The following is a 16,790-nucleotide window of genomic DNA, read 5'->3' on the forward strand; positions in this document are numbered from 1 at the left end:
CAGTAAACTGAAAATGGAAATTTTGATTTTAAGCTTCTTAAAAAACCAACAAATTTCAAATGAAATTAATATTTTCCTTAAAAAAAATAAATTTAGAAAGAAGTCGTTTCCATAAAAAAAAAGTCAACAGAAAATTATTTCTAAGATACTTAATGTGGCCCATGTGATCATAGCATCTACATAGATCTAAGTATCTTTTCTCACAACAACCCTGTGAGGGAGGGACGTACTATTATCTCCACTTTCCAGATGGGGAACTGAGACATACCAAAACTAAACAACTTGCCAAAGATCACAGGAAGTCTGTGACGCAGCTGAACCTCAGGCTAGCACCATAAGACCTGGACCATGCTTCCTCTCTGGCCCGCTCTAAATATAACTGTGGTAGGGAATTGTGATTCAGCCCTGGTAGTTGTGTAGGCTAAAGCATGGTGCGATAATATGGCAATTGAGTACACTGGCCCTGAGTACTGAAATTCAGGGTAAGGTCAGGAAGGCAGGGTATACCCCAGGCAGCACTGAAGCACCAGTCAACTGAGCACCCTTCTTGACAGAGAGGCTCCCATTGATAAGTGCCTGAACTGGCTCACTGGGATTGTGGCCTCAACAAATAGAATACTGCTTACTACTTTGCTTGCTGCATTGCAAAAATCAATATCCTATCCTCCCTTCCCCATCTTTGCATTTATTGGTGGTGGTAGATATTATCAGAGATGCAGTTCATATGTTATGTTTTGATACTGTGGTAGCAGCTGTTTATGTGAGTTTGTTGGCTGAAGAATTTGCGTAATGCAAGGATTTAAAACTAATGAGATGGATACCTATAGACCTGGACAATTGTGCAGGGTTCTGGCACGGGTTCTTATGGAATTATGTGGTTGCTTTGTACGACACTTTTTTCTGAATCAGCCTGGAGTTTCTTATTTTTTTTCAATATTGTTGGCTTGACAGGATCACAATTTTGGGGGGTAGGTCCTGGCAGCAGAGAATCAGACTCCCTTCAGTGGGTAGTTCTTAGAGGTCCAAGGGGTGGACCTCCAATAACTGGCTCTTTTGACCTAACAGAGGTCAAAAGGAAGGAGCTGAGTCCAGATTTGGAAACTGCTGGTGTTCATATGGTGTAAAGGCACACCTCTGAAGCTACTATCTTGTTCTCTAGAATCTCAGCTTTCGTTAAGAAACAAAAACAAAGAAATCCCCAGTAAAACTCTGTTGTGGCTGTGAAAAAATCCTCAGATGTGAATTATGTGATACAGAGATAAGAACAATAGCTGATAGGTGTGAACTGCCCCATTCAGATCAGGTAGTGATCTCAGAACCTAGTGATATTAATGATGACATTTAAATTACTTCATTCCTCATGTAAGGAAGAAGAGGGAGGACCACAGAACTGCATACTTTATTCTGAGCGGCCTCTCATTTTAGTGCCAGAAGTGGGCTGCATTTGGCCTCCCCCCCCCGAGTTAAGAAGGAGCCAAACTTCAGGAACCTAGCAGATCTCTTTAGAATACCAAACTCCCATATAGGAGAAGCCAAACTCAAGAAGCCTAGTGGAGCTTAGAGAGCTTTTCAAATAATTTGAGCATGTATTCAATTTGCTGTGAGCAATGTCTCATTTTGGTGACTCACATGGGTACATCTCATTTTGTGTGCAGTGCTTGGAAGAATTTCAACACCGTCTCCTCTACACCCCCAATCTAATGCCTGGGTTGAGTTGCCTTCTTTGTGAATTAGTCACCATCTTTCCTAGGAAGCAGGTGTTGGCACTTGAAGGTAAGCCTAAAGCAGTCTTACATGGCATAATGTCTTTCTACATAGCAGGCTGCTCTCGGTTGTGGTAGACTACCAAATAATATGATACAGGCTCTGTTAGGGCCTTGGATTAGAGTGAGCAAGTGACTGAGTGAATCTGGAATTAGAGTCTGCTCCAGGTTAGAACATCAAAAGGGGTACAACGGTGATAGCTTGGCTGGCTAATGCCTACCTCCTTTTACCACTGCCAGCACAGGTTGCCTTAACAAGTTATCCTGTTTACAGATTTAATAAAGTAGCTAGTACGTGAATAAACATCCAGTTATATCTCTCCATCCTCACTGTCGCTTGCCATTCACAGTATGTCCTTTTCTGTTCACACAGGCAAGACAAAAGATGTTAGCCCGGCTGGGTTGGTGTAGCGATGGCCAGGGTTGCTATGAGGGTGGGTGTGCAGAGAGATTCTTTCAGGAGGAAAGGAAGATAGGGACAAATAGCTAAACAGGGAAGAGAGAAACACATGGACTGGTTTGGAGTAGGACTGTCAAACGATTAAAAAAATTAATCGCAATTACTCGTGATTAATTGTACAATTAATCGTGCTATTAGACAATAGAATACCATTTATTTAAATATTTTTGGATGTTTTCTACATTTTCAAATATATTGATTTCAATTACAACACAGAATACAAAGTTTACAGTGCTCTTTATCATGAAAGTTGAACTTACAAATGTAGAATTATGTACAAAAAAACCTGCATTCAAAAATAAAACAATGTAAAACTTTAGAGCCTACAAGTCCACTCAGTCCTACTTCTTGTTCAGCCAATCACTCAGACTAATAAGTTTATTTACATTTGCAGGAGATAATGCTGCCTGCTTCTTGTTTACAATATCTCCTGAAAGTAAGAACAAGCATTTGCATGGCACTGTTGTAGCCAGCATTGCAAGATATTTACATGCCAAGATACACTAAGGATTCATATGTCACTTCAACCACCATTCCAGAGGACATGAGTCTATGCTGACGATGGCTTCTGCTTGATAACGGTACAAAGCAATGCGGACTGATGTACGTTCAGTTTCATCATCCGAGACTGATTTTCTTTTTTGGTGGTTCAGGTTCTATACTTTCTGCATCAGAGTGTTTGAAGACTTCTGAAAGCATGCTCTACACCTCATTCATCTCAGATTTTGGAAAGCACTTTAGATTCTTAAACCTTGGGTCCAGTGCTATAGCTATCTTTAGAAATCTCACATTGGTACCTTCTTTGCGTTTTGTCAAAACTGCAGTGAAAGTATTCTTAAAATGAACAATATGTGCTGAAAGAAAAGGAGTACTTGTGGCACCTTAGAGACTAACAAATTTATTAGAGCATAAGCTTTCGTGAGCTACAGCTCAGTCATCATCTGAGACTGCCATAACACGAAATATATAGCAGAATGCGGGTAAAACAGAGCAGGAGACACATAATTCTCCCCCAAGGAGTTCAGTCACAAATTTAATTAATGAGCATCATCAACACGAGGCACGTCCTCTGAAATGGTGGCCAAAGTATGAAGGGCTATATAAATGTTTAGCATATCTGGCATGTAAATACCTTGCAACGCTGGCTACAAAAGTGCCATGTGAATGCCTGTTCTTATTTTCAAGTGACATTGTAAATAAGAAGTGGGCAGCATTATCTCCAGTAAATGTAAACAAACTGGTTGGTCTTTAGACTGGTTGTCTAAACAAGAAGTAGGTCTGAGTGGACTTGTGGGCTCTAAAGTTTTACATAGTTTTGTTTTTGAGTTATGTCACAAAAAAAATCTACTTTCATGATAAAGAGACTGCACTACAGTACTTGTATTAGGAGAATTGAAAAAAACACTATTTCATTTATCATTTCTGCAGTGCAAATATTTGTAATAAAAATAATATAAAGTGAACACTGTACATTTGGTATTGTGTGTTGTAATTAAAATCAATATATTTGAAAATGTAGAAAAACATCCAAAATATTTAATACATTTGAATTGTTATTCTATTGTTTAACAGTGCAATTAAAACTGCAATTAATTATGATTAATTTTTTTAATTGCAATTCATTTTTTTTGAGTTAATCACATGAGTTTACTGTGATTAATCGACAGCCCTAGTTTGGAACATAAGCTAGAGAGGAGAGTGGAAGGAGAAATCTCCTGGGAGAAGAGCAACGACATTTTGTTTAGGGGAGAATAGGGGCAGGGATACATTAGCTGAAGGAGGGGCAATAATGGGAGGGACAGGGAGGCTGAGGCACAGGGAATATAAATAAGGCCAGAATAACTGCGAGGTAAGAGTGGGAACAACAAATAGCAGGCAGCATGAAGCAGCCAGGTAGGGAGGCATCAGCAACTGGGAAGGAGGTCATAATGGAAGGGGGTCTTCCAGGAGAAGGATCCTGAAGGAAATCCCCAGGGAGGCAGTAGGAGCATCCAAGAGTAAAATCCTAGAGTACCCCAGGTAAGGACAGCAGAAGCAAAGAAAATGAACCTGTGGCTTGAAATATTCTCTATCCCAATGCCATTCCCTCATATAGATAAAGACAGGTAGCTCCAAAAACTAGCAGTGCCTGGTGACATTCATGTCTAAAAGTTAAAGAAGTCCCAGAACTCTGACTACACATCCAAAGTCCCTGGTCATGTCCAGAAATCAGGATCTGAATTGGGTATAGCATACCTGTGATGTTTCTGTGCCAGCAGGAAATTATCCATAAGCCAGAGGAATTCATTAGCAGATGGTTAAACTAGATTTTTGGCTGCTTTGCGCCACTGAAATGGTCAAAAAGATCAGCATCCAGAATCTGGCCATTGTACTTTGAGTCAACAAATAGGCTCAGCTTAGCTTTCTCACATTAGGAGCATGTGCAGGACTGTCTGACCTGCTATGGTGGACCATACCAATATGGGCCCCATTCACAAGTTTTGCTGCTCTCAGAACCAGCCCTAAGTAAAATTAGTGCATAATAAGATGTATGCCTCTTTGTCAGAGATCACAATTTCAGTAATTCAGTAATTCATACAGCCCAGATACTGAACAGCAAATACTTGAAGGAATACAGGCAGCTATCTACAGACTGAGATTTGTGTGCACCAAACATTTAAATACCTTCAAGCAACACACAAATAAGATTAAAATAGCAGTCTGTTTGTTAAAAGAAACTGGACTAAATCACAGAATATTTTATTCATCCTCAGTTGTTCATCAAGTTCTGAGTTGGAAAAGCACCCAAAGTTAAGTGAAAGAAAGTAAGCAATTTATTAAGGGAATGCTAAAACACATTCAAAATCTAATGGCAAAAAAAAAGTAAGATACTTAGAATAATAACATCATATAGTGTGCGAGACTTCATTCCTATGTCACATACAAATAATATTTTTAGACATACACAACTGAATCTTACAAGCAAGAACGTGACCTAAGAGACAAAGAAACAAGAAGTAGAACAAAAATGGGTACAATGTACAGTCGTTCTATGACCTATCAAAGCACTTATTCATACTCACTGTACCACATTTTAATTATATAATAAAAATTGCAGCAAATTAATATTTTGCGATTCTTTGTTCTTTATTTTTTCCTCAAGTACTTATTGGGGTTGAAGATTAATTAATTCCCTATGGGTTTCCAAGTTTGTTGTTACACAAAATACGTTTTTTCAAAATAAAATAACTACTTACAGTAACCTAAGTGATTTCAACCCATCAAATGTCCGTGCAGGGATACACCTCAGACGGTTGTAACTAAGAATTCTGAAAGCATATAAAATAACATAAACAAGTAAACAAACACTTACAATGCAGAGCATGATTAAATGTACCTTTTGCATTCATAGCCAGTTAGGAAACAGTTATCTTACGGCCTCCAAATCAAGCAAGTTTTAATATTAATGAGTTGCCTTTTCTTTTCAAGACAATAAACACTGTAATGTTTTCATACATTCATTGTTATACATTTAAACTTACAAGGTGAGCAGCTGAGTCATGTTGCTGAAGCTCTGGTTAGAAAGAGTGCTGATTCTGTTGTTACTTAAATCTCTATAAAAAATAAATTCAGAAATTCAGTCCATAAAATGACTGCACAAATTCTGAAACACCATACTCTAGTGAGTACTGAACTGAACTGAAATAGCACATTATTTTTATTAGTAGAGGTAGTATTGTTATTAATATTGATATTTTAAATAATGCCTTTTTATTGTCACATGCCACGCACAAGCCAAGCAAGAGCTTACATTGATAAATGAAAAGTGTTCTCATTTCAAAGGATAAAAGGCCAAACAATTCGATGTCCTGCATTCTTATACAATGCCACTGTCCATCATGCTCCTTTACTAAGACTATATCTTACAGTGTTAAATGAAACTAGCAGGTGAACTGGGAATAGGGATGTAGGTAGATAATTTTAAGTGGGAATCTTTCTAGCTACCTCCCTAATGGAATATGAATAAGTATTACTTGACACCCTTGATCTGGAGGTCTCAAAGCATAGGTACAGCTATTTTAAAGAAGGTTTTTTTCCCCCCAAAACTTGTGCCTGGGTTCCAATGCCCCTATAACATGTGAAATCTTGTATCTACATGGGAGAAAGTTTTGAAGACCTTGTGGCCGCTCCATATTCTAATGAATTAAGTCTTTTTTTTTTTAATTTAAATTTAAGAAGGCTGGCGTTTGGAGAAACAAGCTTTGAAGAGCACTGTGCTCGGTGGGGAAAATTTGGAAATTAATCATGTTGACGGAAGCTGTAGTTGTTTCTACTTTCTTCTATTGTTGTTCTACCTTCTCTTGGCTTTGCTCATCTTGGTTATTTCATTATTGTTCTTTAGAGTATTCTTTGGCATTAGCTTCTGAGGGGTCTTAATATTTTAGCTGTGATTGTCTAGCAGTATTATTGAATAAGCAATGGCAGAAATGGTGTGCAACAGGCTTCTTCATCAGAATTTGCCATTAGAAAACCTAAGACAACAAACCTATAATGTATCCATCAACACGTCAGCCAAGTGCAATGGAGCATAATCTATTTGTACCAGAAAGAGAAAAGAGAAGGAGGATGGTCCAGGGGTAGGGTATTGGCCTAGACACAGAAGACCCAGATTCAATTCCCTACTGTGTGACCTTGGGCTTGTCTACATGGTGGGTTAATGCATTTATGGAGGTGTGATTTCTAAGGCACACTAACATGTTGCGCATTAATTGGTCTGTGTTGACCCTGCTGCTGCATATTAGAGGTTAACATAGTAGTGTTTCAAACAGCACTACACTAAAGTGCACCAGCAGGATCTACCTTGTCAACTGTGTAGACATGCCTTCAGTCTCTTTGTGCCTCGATTTCCCCATATTTCAAATGGGGATAAATAAAACTTCCCTACTTCACAGCAGTGTTGTGAGGATAAATAAAATAAAGACTGTGAGCCACTCAAATAATTCAGTAATGGGTCCCATATATGTTCATTACTCCATTTGTGTATTGTTTAATGCTGTACAGGAACTCTGTAACTCAGGAAGCAATGGAAACTTAAGCTGTAAGTCATGATGCTACTGGGATTCTGATTGACCTGGGCACATTTATGGTCAGTTGACACAGTTATCCATTTCCTGCCTATGGAGGTCTAACACGGGTCTATGAAATCATAGAATCATCTGGATCCTTTTTAATGTATACACAAGGAAAGATAGGAATTTACAGATAATCTTTCAATACCAAGAGAGTGTGTCCAAAAATGTAATACATGGCTTTCTACTTTTGCAAGCATCTACTCAGAATTTCAGAATATTAATATACTAATACTACTTATCATTTACTGAACAATTTTGCTGTTTATACTTTGCATTTGTACCCTATCAATATTATTTATTGAAATGCCAGCCTGAATGATTAGTTACAATAAATCTGATATTGTAATTTGCATTTGTTTTATGAGCATTCAACATTACGTACACAGTATGGGGTTGATGATCACTACTCCAAACAATCAAACCTTCAGACACCCTCTTTGTGGGCCAATATGACAAAGGAGTGCTTATCACTACAACAAACAGTAACCTACACATATGCTCTTTACAGGCCTGTATACTGAAAGGTAGGTCTCATACACCTCTTGCAGCACAAATCCACAAACACTCCAGGCAGGCCTAGATTGCATACATTTGAGAATAGTGCAATTGCTGATACTATTTGGAAATGTTGTGAAAATGAGATGCATCTATTTTCTAAATTTGAAGACTGGACCATTTAGTCTAGAATAAGGCATACAAAAGGAGCTGGGCATTTTCACAATGTTACACTGATTTAGTTTGCTTTATGCAAGAAAACTGGGAGCCATTTTGTTGCCCTAATTTTTAATTTGTGGTTGCTCCTATGCCACAAGGTACTTCAAAACATGATGAGGTTTATCCCCAGTTGATCCACTGAATTCAATGGAACTTATGACAATTTACATCAGCTGAGGATCTGCCCAGACATCTCACAGGGAAAGTAGTATTATCTCTGTTTTACAAAGGCATCAACTGAGACATAAAGAACTTAGTAGTTTGTTCAAAATCGCACAGTGAGTCAGCAGCAGAGCTAGGAATAAAAATGAAGTGTCTTGACTAAATTCCCTTCTCCAACCACTAGACCATCAATTGTGGCAGGTTACCAAATTGCAGAGATGTAGCATTATGTGTTTCAAACAAACTACAAAATCTTTTCTCTATAATTTAAATAACTTTATTGAGGCTAATACTGTATGTGTATGTGACAATGTACTGAAGCTGTCATACTCTAATGCACATTTTGTGAGATGCTGCATCTTTTTTCAGGTTTACTATAGTTCCTGCCTATTTACTCTGCAATAAAATGTGTTGTGATCACTGGACTAAAAATATCCCATTTATAAAATGTGCCTTAGGGTGAAATTTGTTAAAAGGTTGGTTACATTTTATGTTTTTCTTGTAACTCTTTCATTAAATGGAAGAGCAGCTTTTTGATCAATCCCACACAAAAAGATGCTCTAAAGTTACTTACATAAGTGTTAAATGTTTGTAGTTAGAAAGTTCTTTGGGAACAAGGGTAAACTGGTTTCCATCCAAATAACTACAACAGAAAAATAAAATAATGAAGTATTATTCATCTAATTAAAAGATCAATATCTTCAGCAAGACAATAGTTAGGAGTAAAGCAATAAATAAGGTTGAGATAGGTGCTTTAAAAGTACATGTAAATACATAAAGTTTCAATTTACTATTGCAGTTGCTTATAGTTTTACCTTCTTCAACATTAGGATGACATGATGGCTGGGGAACAGATGGGATCAGCTGCCTAAGTGCTAGATGTATCTTGTGAAGTAAAGACCACATCAAGCGTATACAAGTCATTTTAATGTAGTTCATTGGATTTTATTGGTTTCAGAGTAGCAGCCGTGTTAGTCTGTATTCGCAAAAAGAAAAGGAGTACTTGTGGCACCTTAGAGACTAACAAATTTATTTGAGCATAAGCTTTCTTGAGCTACAGCTTATGTCATCGGATGCATTCAGTCAAGTTGAATGCATCCGATGAAGTGAGCTGTAGCTCACGAAAGCTTATGCTCAAATAAATTGGTTAGTCTCTAAAGTGCCACAAGTACTCCTTTTCTTATTGGATTTTATGCTACTGTAAATAGAAACAGAACTTGACAGCTACAAGCAACATTATTATCCCAATCTGGTCCTTCATAGTGGGTATAGCTACACATCAATAATACAAACCTAATGTTGGACAAAAATGGTGAATGAGTTTGCTGAGGTAGCCGCTTCTGGCCCCAGCTCTAATAGTAAACCTATTATGTCATACCTGCAATCATAGGAATACAATGACTAGCTGGAGTACCAGACTTGTTAGGCACATATGTGATGGATCCCAAATCCTCTGAGCAGTTGTGAACACCACAGCTGGTGAAGGAGAATCAAAGACCACAAGGGGAAAATACCCTCCAAAAAGCAGGAATGGGAACAGAGGAGTGCTGCAGACAGTCTCAGTTGATTTAGGTCAGAAGTCAAGAGTCCTGATGGGACATGCATCGGTGATTCAGATTGCTTGCCAAATGGGTTGGTTGGTGGCTGGGCCCAGGTTCACACAGGCAGTGGATATAAAACCTCATTCCTCATACCTACCAGGTATGTTCCCTTTGACAGCTATTGTGATTCAGCATCTCATGTGTTACACAGAGATGAACACAGATATGGATACGAGTCTAGATGGATACTTATCTACATGTAGCTAAATAAACTTAACTATTTTAATTTTTCTTTCAAATAATAATTGAGGATCTCCCATATTTTTAGTTGCTTATAATGGAGGGTTATGCAATTATACTTTGTTTATTGCTTTACAGAGCATTAGAGATGATAAAATGTTGGAATTTTCATTTTGGTTTGTTTGGGACTGTGGAGAACATTAGGGAATGTGTTAGGTTTATATTATGTTAAGTAAGAGGCATATGGGAGGCAAAATATGTTGTTGGACATAAAATAGTGGTTTGAAACCTAAGGACTCTGAGGGCTCATTGGGTTGCTGAGAACCATCCCAGAATGTTGGTTCAAATGTCAGTACTGGGAGAAGGACCACTGGAAGAGGGAGAGTGGAGACTTGCTAGCTGGAGCTAATTTTGGTCAGGCTGGCTGAAGTTGCCAAGAAAAAAGTCTCTCCAGATTCCAGAGACTGGTCCATCAGGGATGTAGAGGTCTGGGCTACTGAGAGGGTTGTAGTGAGACCAGACTGGAAGAATATCAGACTCCCTGGCTTATGAACAGGAAGCCAGAAGATTTTCCTGGGCTTGAAAAGGACCATAGGCAGCACTTCCAGAATTCATTCACAGATTTTAATTGTAAATAATAAATTACAAGTTTCTTAATTCAGTCTGGAGTGTAGCTGTGATGAATGAGGATTTCTGCACTGATCCTCAAAGAACATCTACTGTACTTACCAGGGGAAGGGTTCCCTGCTTCTGGTGAGGAGAGCACAAGATAAAATTTCTAAGCGAGAAACTTGGTGGCAGCAGGTAACTGATACTAGGCTGTAGGAAACCCAGCATTGTGACCCTGACTTTCCTTAATTTCTCCTCTTACTAGCAAGCTATGTGTGATGGAGGAGATCATAGGCTGGGCATAGGTGATACTTTGAGGGCCTAATGACAGCTGGTGGTGATCCACAATCCTTTCTTTATGGAGAGTGTTTCAGTTAATCCAAACCGGATTTAGCTGAGGGGGCACAGCAGATTTTTTTTTTTTGCACCCTCTGTCCAGGTATATGGTGTCTAGTTCGTTTGTTTTGCCTTCTTCTGCATCTACGGCCCTGTCGTTATTGTATTTTGCCAACTTTGATATGTACTTCTGAACATTTTTACACATATAAATCAACGATACTGCATATATGGCAGGAAATGAATTTTTAACACTTTATTAAGAGGTTAAAAACAAAGTGTGACAGACCTAGACCAGTGGGGTACAGGAGTCTGGTAGAAGACAAAAATACAGGCCACTGGATGAATAGTTTTCTGTTCCCTGAGTGATCAGAGCAGGGGCTGCACTAGAGCAATCAGGAACCTGCTAGAACCAATTGAGACAGGCAAGCTAATTAAGACACCTGGAGCCAATTAAGAACATACTAAAATCAATTATGGCAGGCAGACTAATCAGGACACATGGTTTAAAAAAGGACCTCCCATGCCTTAAGGAAGGGCATGCAAGGAACAGGGAGTAGAAGGCATGCTGCTGGAGGACTGAGGAGTACAAGCGAAGATCCTGTGGTGAGAATAAAGAAGGTGCTGGGGGGGAGGCCATGGGGAAGTAGCCCAGGGAGCTGTAGCTGTAATGCAGCTGATACAGGAGACTTAGACAGCTGCTATCCACAGGGCCCTGGGCTGGAACCTGGTGTAGAGGGTGGGCCTGGGTTCCTTCCAACTCCTGATCAGACACAGGAGGAGCTGACCTGGTCTGTGAGCAACACCAGAAGGGAAGGTTTAATTTGGAAAGAGAACTGGCCTGTCCCTGACCCACAAGGTGGGACAACAGAGACTGTGGAGATTGTTCTCCATTTCCCCCATACTGGCCAGTGATGAGGTTAGCTGAGTGAATGGCAGGTTTGAGCCTCTAGCAGAAGTGGCCAAACTGAGGGGTGCTGTGAACCTCTGAGGTGAGCAAATCTGCCAAAAAGTGCAGGACCCACCAAGGCAGAGGAGGAACTTTGTCACAAAAGGTATTTTTAAAAACTTTCTTGAAGGAGTCAGGTACTGTATAGTGTGATAAAATTAATGAGGCTTGAACAAAAATGTTAACAATTTATTATTTTATCTCTGTATCATTAAAAATAAGCTTTCACCAGTTACAAATTTTCTTCTTGGTTGCAAAAACCATTACTTGTTTGAATGAAGGAAATATTAGGGCAATTACATAATGAAAAGGAGATCACGTCTTGGAAGGTGTATGCATTTTAATGAAGAAGAAGAAGAATTGATCAGGATGCAACTACAAGCAGAAAACCAACTCCTTTGTTTTCTCTTTTAAAAAAAATAAAATACTGTGAGCTACATGCACACTTTGGACACTAACTTAGGTGCACAAAACTGCATGTAAGTGACTTATCAGTCACAAAAGGTGTTGCAGTCCATATAAATTTCTTTATATGTACAATTTTACAGGTCATTGCTCCTAAATGTGAATCAAATTGTATGTATCAGGCAGCAAGCTGTGTTTAATTAAGGAACTTGTTAAAAACACTGATAGCAAAGGTGATCATTTTCTTTACTACAATGTCAGTAGGAATTCTCACTAGCTTCTCTTTGGGAATTACAGATGCATTTGTTATGGTATCCTGTTTTTACCATCAAACTACTGATGGATGTTTTAGAAACTTCTGAATAACTGTAGTTGTAAAACAAGGAAGCTATTAAAGTGTTAAAGGGCACACTTAAGATGCCTTCCAAAGAAAATATTTACATTAATGATTTTTAATATTAAACAGAGTGGACAGAAGATACTTCAATGCCTTCCTGTGTGTTTAATTATTAACTGCAGCTATTTGTAATAAGAGGGGATGATGAAATATTAAAAGGTATTTATTATTGAGGTTTTTCTGAATATTTCTTTAAATCTCAAATATAAGATGAAGTTTCAAAGAAGTCATAACCCATTTTCTAAATTTGTTTCTGAAATTTTGCATTCTTTTGTGTATAAAATTTGAGTTGCCTCAAAATCTTTGAAGTGCATATGCATGAGCATTTGCACATTCAAACCTGAGTAGCTGGCTATCTGCAAAACTAATCTGTACCCACAAATTATATCTATGAATAGAATTACCAATTCCTAGGGAATCTAAAGACTTGAAGTTGGAAAATAAATATCCAAGAGGGAATTTCTGAAAATCTGCCTTACAATATTCACAAGAGTCTTTACTATTTTTTCCAAATACACAACTTTTTTCAATAAACAAGACTCCATTGGAGAACTGATTGAAATTCATTTATTAAAAATTACTCTTTTCCTTAAATGTTACTAAAAATTACTTAAACTATTAAAATGATAAGAATTTTAAATAGCTAATTGTCTTGATGCTATTTATGTTTACTTTCTGCATTTCATCCATGTTGGACAACGAAAATTCAATGCGGCATTCTCTGTAAGCAAAAAAATGTACCCTAAGTGCGCACACACACAGATCTCCGGCTACTATATTAAGAAAAAAACTTAGCTAATCATAGGAATACTAGAATAATTCATAATTATATGGGCTTTTTTACCATTATAAACAGGGCTCTTTTGTTAAATTATTTTTATAAAGATTTCCTTGGTTGACTTACAGGTCTTAGTATCTAACAAGTGATAAAGTCTGACTCCAGCTGATTGATAAATGTCAGTTCTTCCTTTTGCCTACTTACTCTGCCTCATTCTGAATCAGACAATACGACTCTGAACTTGGATTTAAGAAAAATAAGAACTTGTGCTACTTACAGTTCAGTTACATCTTTTGGGATGCCTTTGGGCAAAACCTTAAGACCTTTATTGCTGCAGCGAACCACAGTATCTAGGCAAGTACATTCTGTGGGACAGCGAGACAATGGAGAGCAACTGTTGTCGTCATTTCCTGGTTAGTGAAAAGAATCAGATAAATAAAGCTTTGCTCTGCAGAGAGCACTTAAGAATTGGCAAGAATTTAACATACTATATTTAATTCCACTTAACAGACATGAAGGTTCCATCCATAGAGCACTGCAGTAGCTCTATGGATGGAAATAAGTTATCACTTTTAGCTACATTTCAAATGATATCATTTATTTAGTATAACATTGTTTTTAGTATCTGAGTCATATTCTTTAGAAAGCCTCATTAAGGTAAGGTCACAATTTCTAAACACAAAGTGATAAAGTAATATATACACTGATTTCTAAAAAATTACAATAATTTAAGTAAATAAAGACAGCTTAGGGAAAAGTTATACATTTGAGTATCAGCAAACATACAATTAAACTTGGAATTAGAAGGATTGGGATGCAAGAGGTGAGTAGCAGATTTTTTCAAATATTTGCAGAGAAATATAAAACAATAAGTAACACAGACTCAGCAATAATATAATATTTGAATATTTAGCCTGAAAGAAAGTATTGAATTCAAGTGTCAGTGTTTGAAAACATTTTCACTTGCACAACTATTGCTCCAATTATCTCAATCTCCACTTTACCTCAAAATCATACAATATCCGGGTTGAAAGGGACCTCAGGAGGTCATCTAGTCCAACCCCCTGGCTCAAAGCAGGACCTAATCCCCAACTAAATCATCCCAGCCAGGGCTTTATCAAGCCTGACCTTAAACCTCTAAGGAAGGAGATTCTACCACCAACCTAGGTAACGCATTCCAGTGCTTCACCCCCCTCCTAGTGAAAGTTTTTCCTAATGTCCAACCTAAATCTCCCCACTACAACTTGAGACCATCACTCCTTGTTCTGTCATCTGCTACCACTGAGAACAGTCTAGATCCATCCTCTTTGGAACCCTCTTTCAGGTAGTTGAAAGCAGCTATGAAATCCCCCCTCATTCTTCTCTTCTGCAGACTAAACAATCCCAGTTCCCTCAGCCTCTCCTCATAAGTCATGTGCTCCAGACCCCTAATAATTTTTGTTGCCCTCCACTTGACGTTATCCAATTTTTCTACATCCTTCTTGTAGCATGGGGCCCAAAACTTGACACAGTACTCCAGACAAATACCAATTTACAGTACTGCACTGTTTTCAAATGGCTTGTTGACCGATGTATATGAATAGTTGCATGCTTTTTAATCCTCTCAAATTGTGTGTTCTGCTTCTAGAATAGACATGATTATTCAGGAGTTAAACTGGGATCCCAGTTTAACACTTATGAAATTTAAAAAAGAGTACCTGTAATATGGACCACTTACTCTATGGCATCTTATATGTAAAAGAGCTGCAGAACTACACTATTCTGACAGATCCAATATGTATTTCTTACCATCATCACAAGTAAAATCTTGAATTGCCACATCCTGGATGGGAATCTCTTTTAGGAAGTAAGGTTTCTGACAGCGAGGGTTTCCAGTTACAATGCGTTTCTTCCTCAGCCAATCTCCCAGCCAAGCCAGGTGACAGTTACAGTTGAAAGGATTAGCCAGGAGGTTTCTGAGAACCACATGCAAACAATACATAATTTAGTTTCAATGATGTAACTTTGTTTTCATTTAAAAAAATGTGTATTTTCAAAAAGTTCAACCTAAATGAAATTCTTCAAAAAAAATTCCAAAGCTGAGAGCAGCAATTTAGGATTTGTGCAGTGAATCTTGATATAGTTCATTTAGAAATAATTTAAACCTGTCAGAGATCTGACTTGCTGTCAAACTACCGTGCACTGATAAAGCAGTAACTTAATATAGAGATGAAGGCTGATTACTTTATATTATTAGCTTTAACCTGATAACAGCTATTTCATTAATTTGTCATCTCAAGATTTCCATCTTTTATTTGCTCCAGAGAATAAGTTTCTCATCTAAACTGACAGCTAAGTTGATTACATGTCAGTTATAAAAATGAATTTACTTCTACAAGTCTGAGTACTTTTGACATCTCCTCATTTCACCACAACCCTATTGACAATTCCATTATTTAGAAACATGCCATCTTTAATATGCACAAACTAGTCACTAGGTGTAAAGTGTCTCATTTTATGTGGAGAGAGGATTAAGTACTTTACTGAGCGGTGCTTCCCACAGTAATTACTTTTTTGGTAACCTGACTTCCTTAAACAGGCACGGTTTTTCCTTCTCCTCTCCCCTCTTTTTCTTTTCCTCCCACTGAATTGAAGAAAGATTTGAAGGCAGACAACCCTTTGAAAATGTATTATTTCTAATACAGCCATTTCTTTTTGCAGAAAATTGGACTGTAGTTTAACGCTTCATCATACAGCAAGTCTGAATTAAGTTACAAGGTATACTATACATTAACTGCAGTTTCAAAAAGTAGAACACCAGTGTTAAGAATACAGGGCTCCCATGGCCATTGGCAATACTAGGGGTTTCACAATTGGTTCAACCAGTGGAACGTGGCAATCATGGCAAACTTCTTATTCTAAAAACCCTGGTGTAAACAAAGGAACATAGGACCTGGAAGGGACCTCCTGGGTCACTGAGTCGAGTCCCTGCTATCACAGGCAATCCTGTCATATAATTTCATTCACAAATTTATCAAGCTCCATTTTAAAACTAGTCAGCTTATCCCCTCTACTCCTTTCTAGAAGACTGCTCCAGAACCTCACTCTTCTCATGGTTAGAAACCACCTTATAATCCTCAGTCTATATTTGTTCATGCCCCTTTTTACACATTTTACCCCTAGTGTTTACCCCCCACACCTCTGCCCCTCTAAATACTTATAGAGAGCCATCATATCCTCTCATTTAGGCTTTATTTTGCAAGGCTAAACAAGCCAAGCTCTTTTAGTCTTCGCTTACATGATTCCCCTGATCATCCTAGTAGCCCTTCTCTGCATCTGTTCCTGC

General features: G+C 38.0%; 1 protein-coding gene across 1 annotated transcript in view; it reads right to left on the reverse strand.

Annotated features, from left to right (window-relative positions):
• Positions 1 to 16,790, reverse strand: part of SLIT2 (slit guidance ligand 2) — a 194,954-nt gene that overhangs the window by 73,250 nt on the left and 104,914 nt on the right. Inside the window, exons 16-20 of the mRNA XM_043514071.1 lie at positions 15,254 to 15,420; positions 13,743 to 13,875; positions 8,785 to 8,853; positions 5,745 to 5,816; positions 5,460 to 5,531 (exon numbers count right to left, since the gene is read on the reverse strand). Of these exons, the coding sequence (XP_043370006.1) occupies positions 5,460 to 5,531; positions 5,745 to 5,816; positions 8,785 to 8,853; positions 13,743 to 13,875; positions 15,254 to 15,420 (513 nt within the window). The remainder of the gene's footprint in view (positions 1 to 5,459; positions 5,532 to 5,744; positions 5,817 to 8,784; positions 8,854 to 13,742; positions 13,876 to 15,253; positions 15,421 to 16,790) is intronic.

This window comes from Dermochelys coriacea, chromosome 4 (assembly GCF_009764565.3).
Source record: "Dermochelys coriacea isolate rDerCor1 chromosome 4, rDerCor1.pri.v4, whole genome shotgun sequence".
Taxonomy (NCBI): domain Eukaryota; kingdom Metazoa; phylum Chordata; order Testudines; family Dermochelyidae; genus Dermochelys; species Dermochelys coriacea.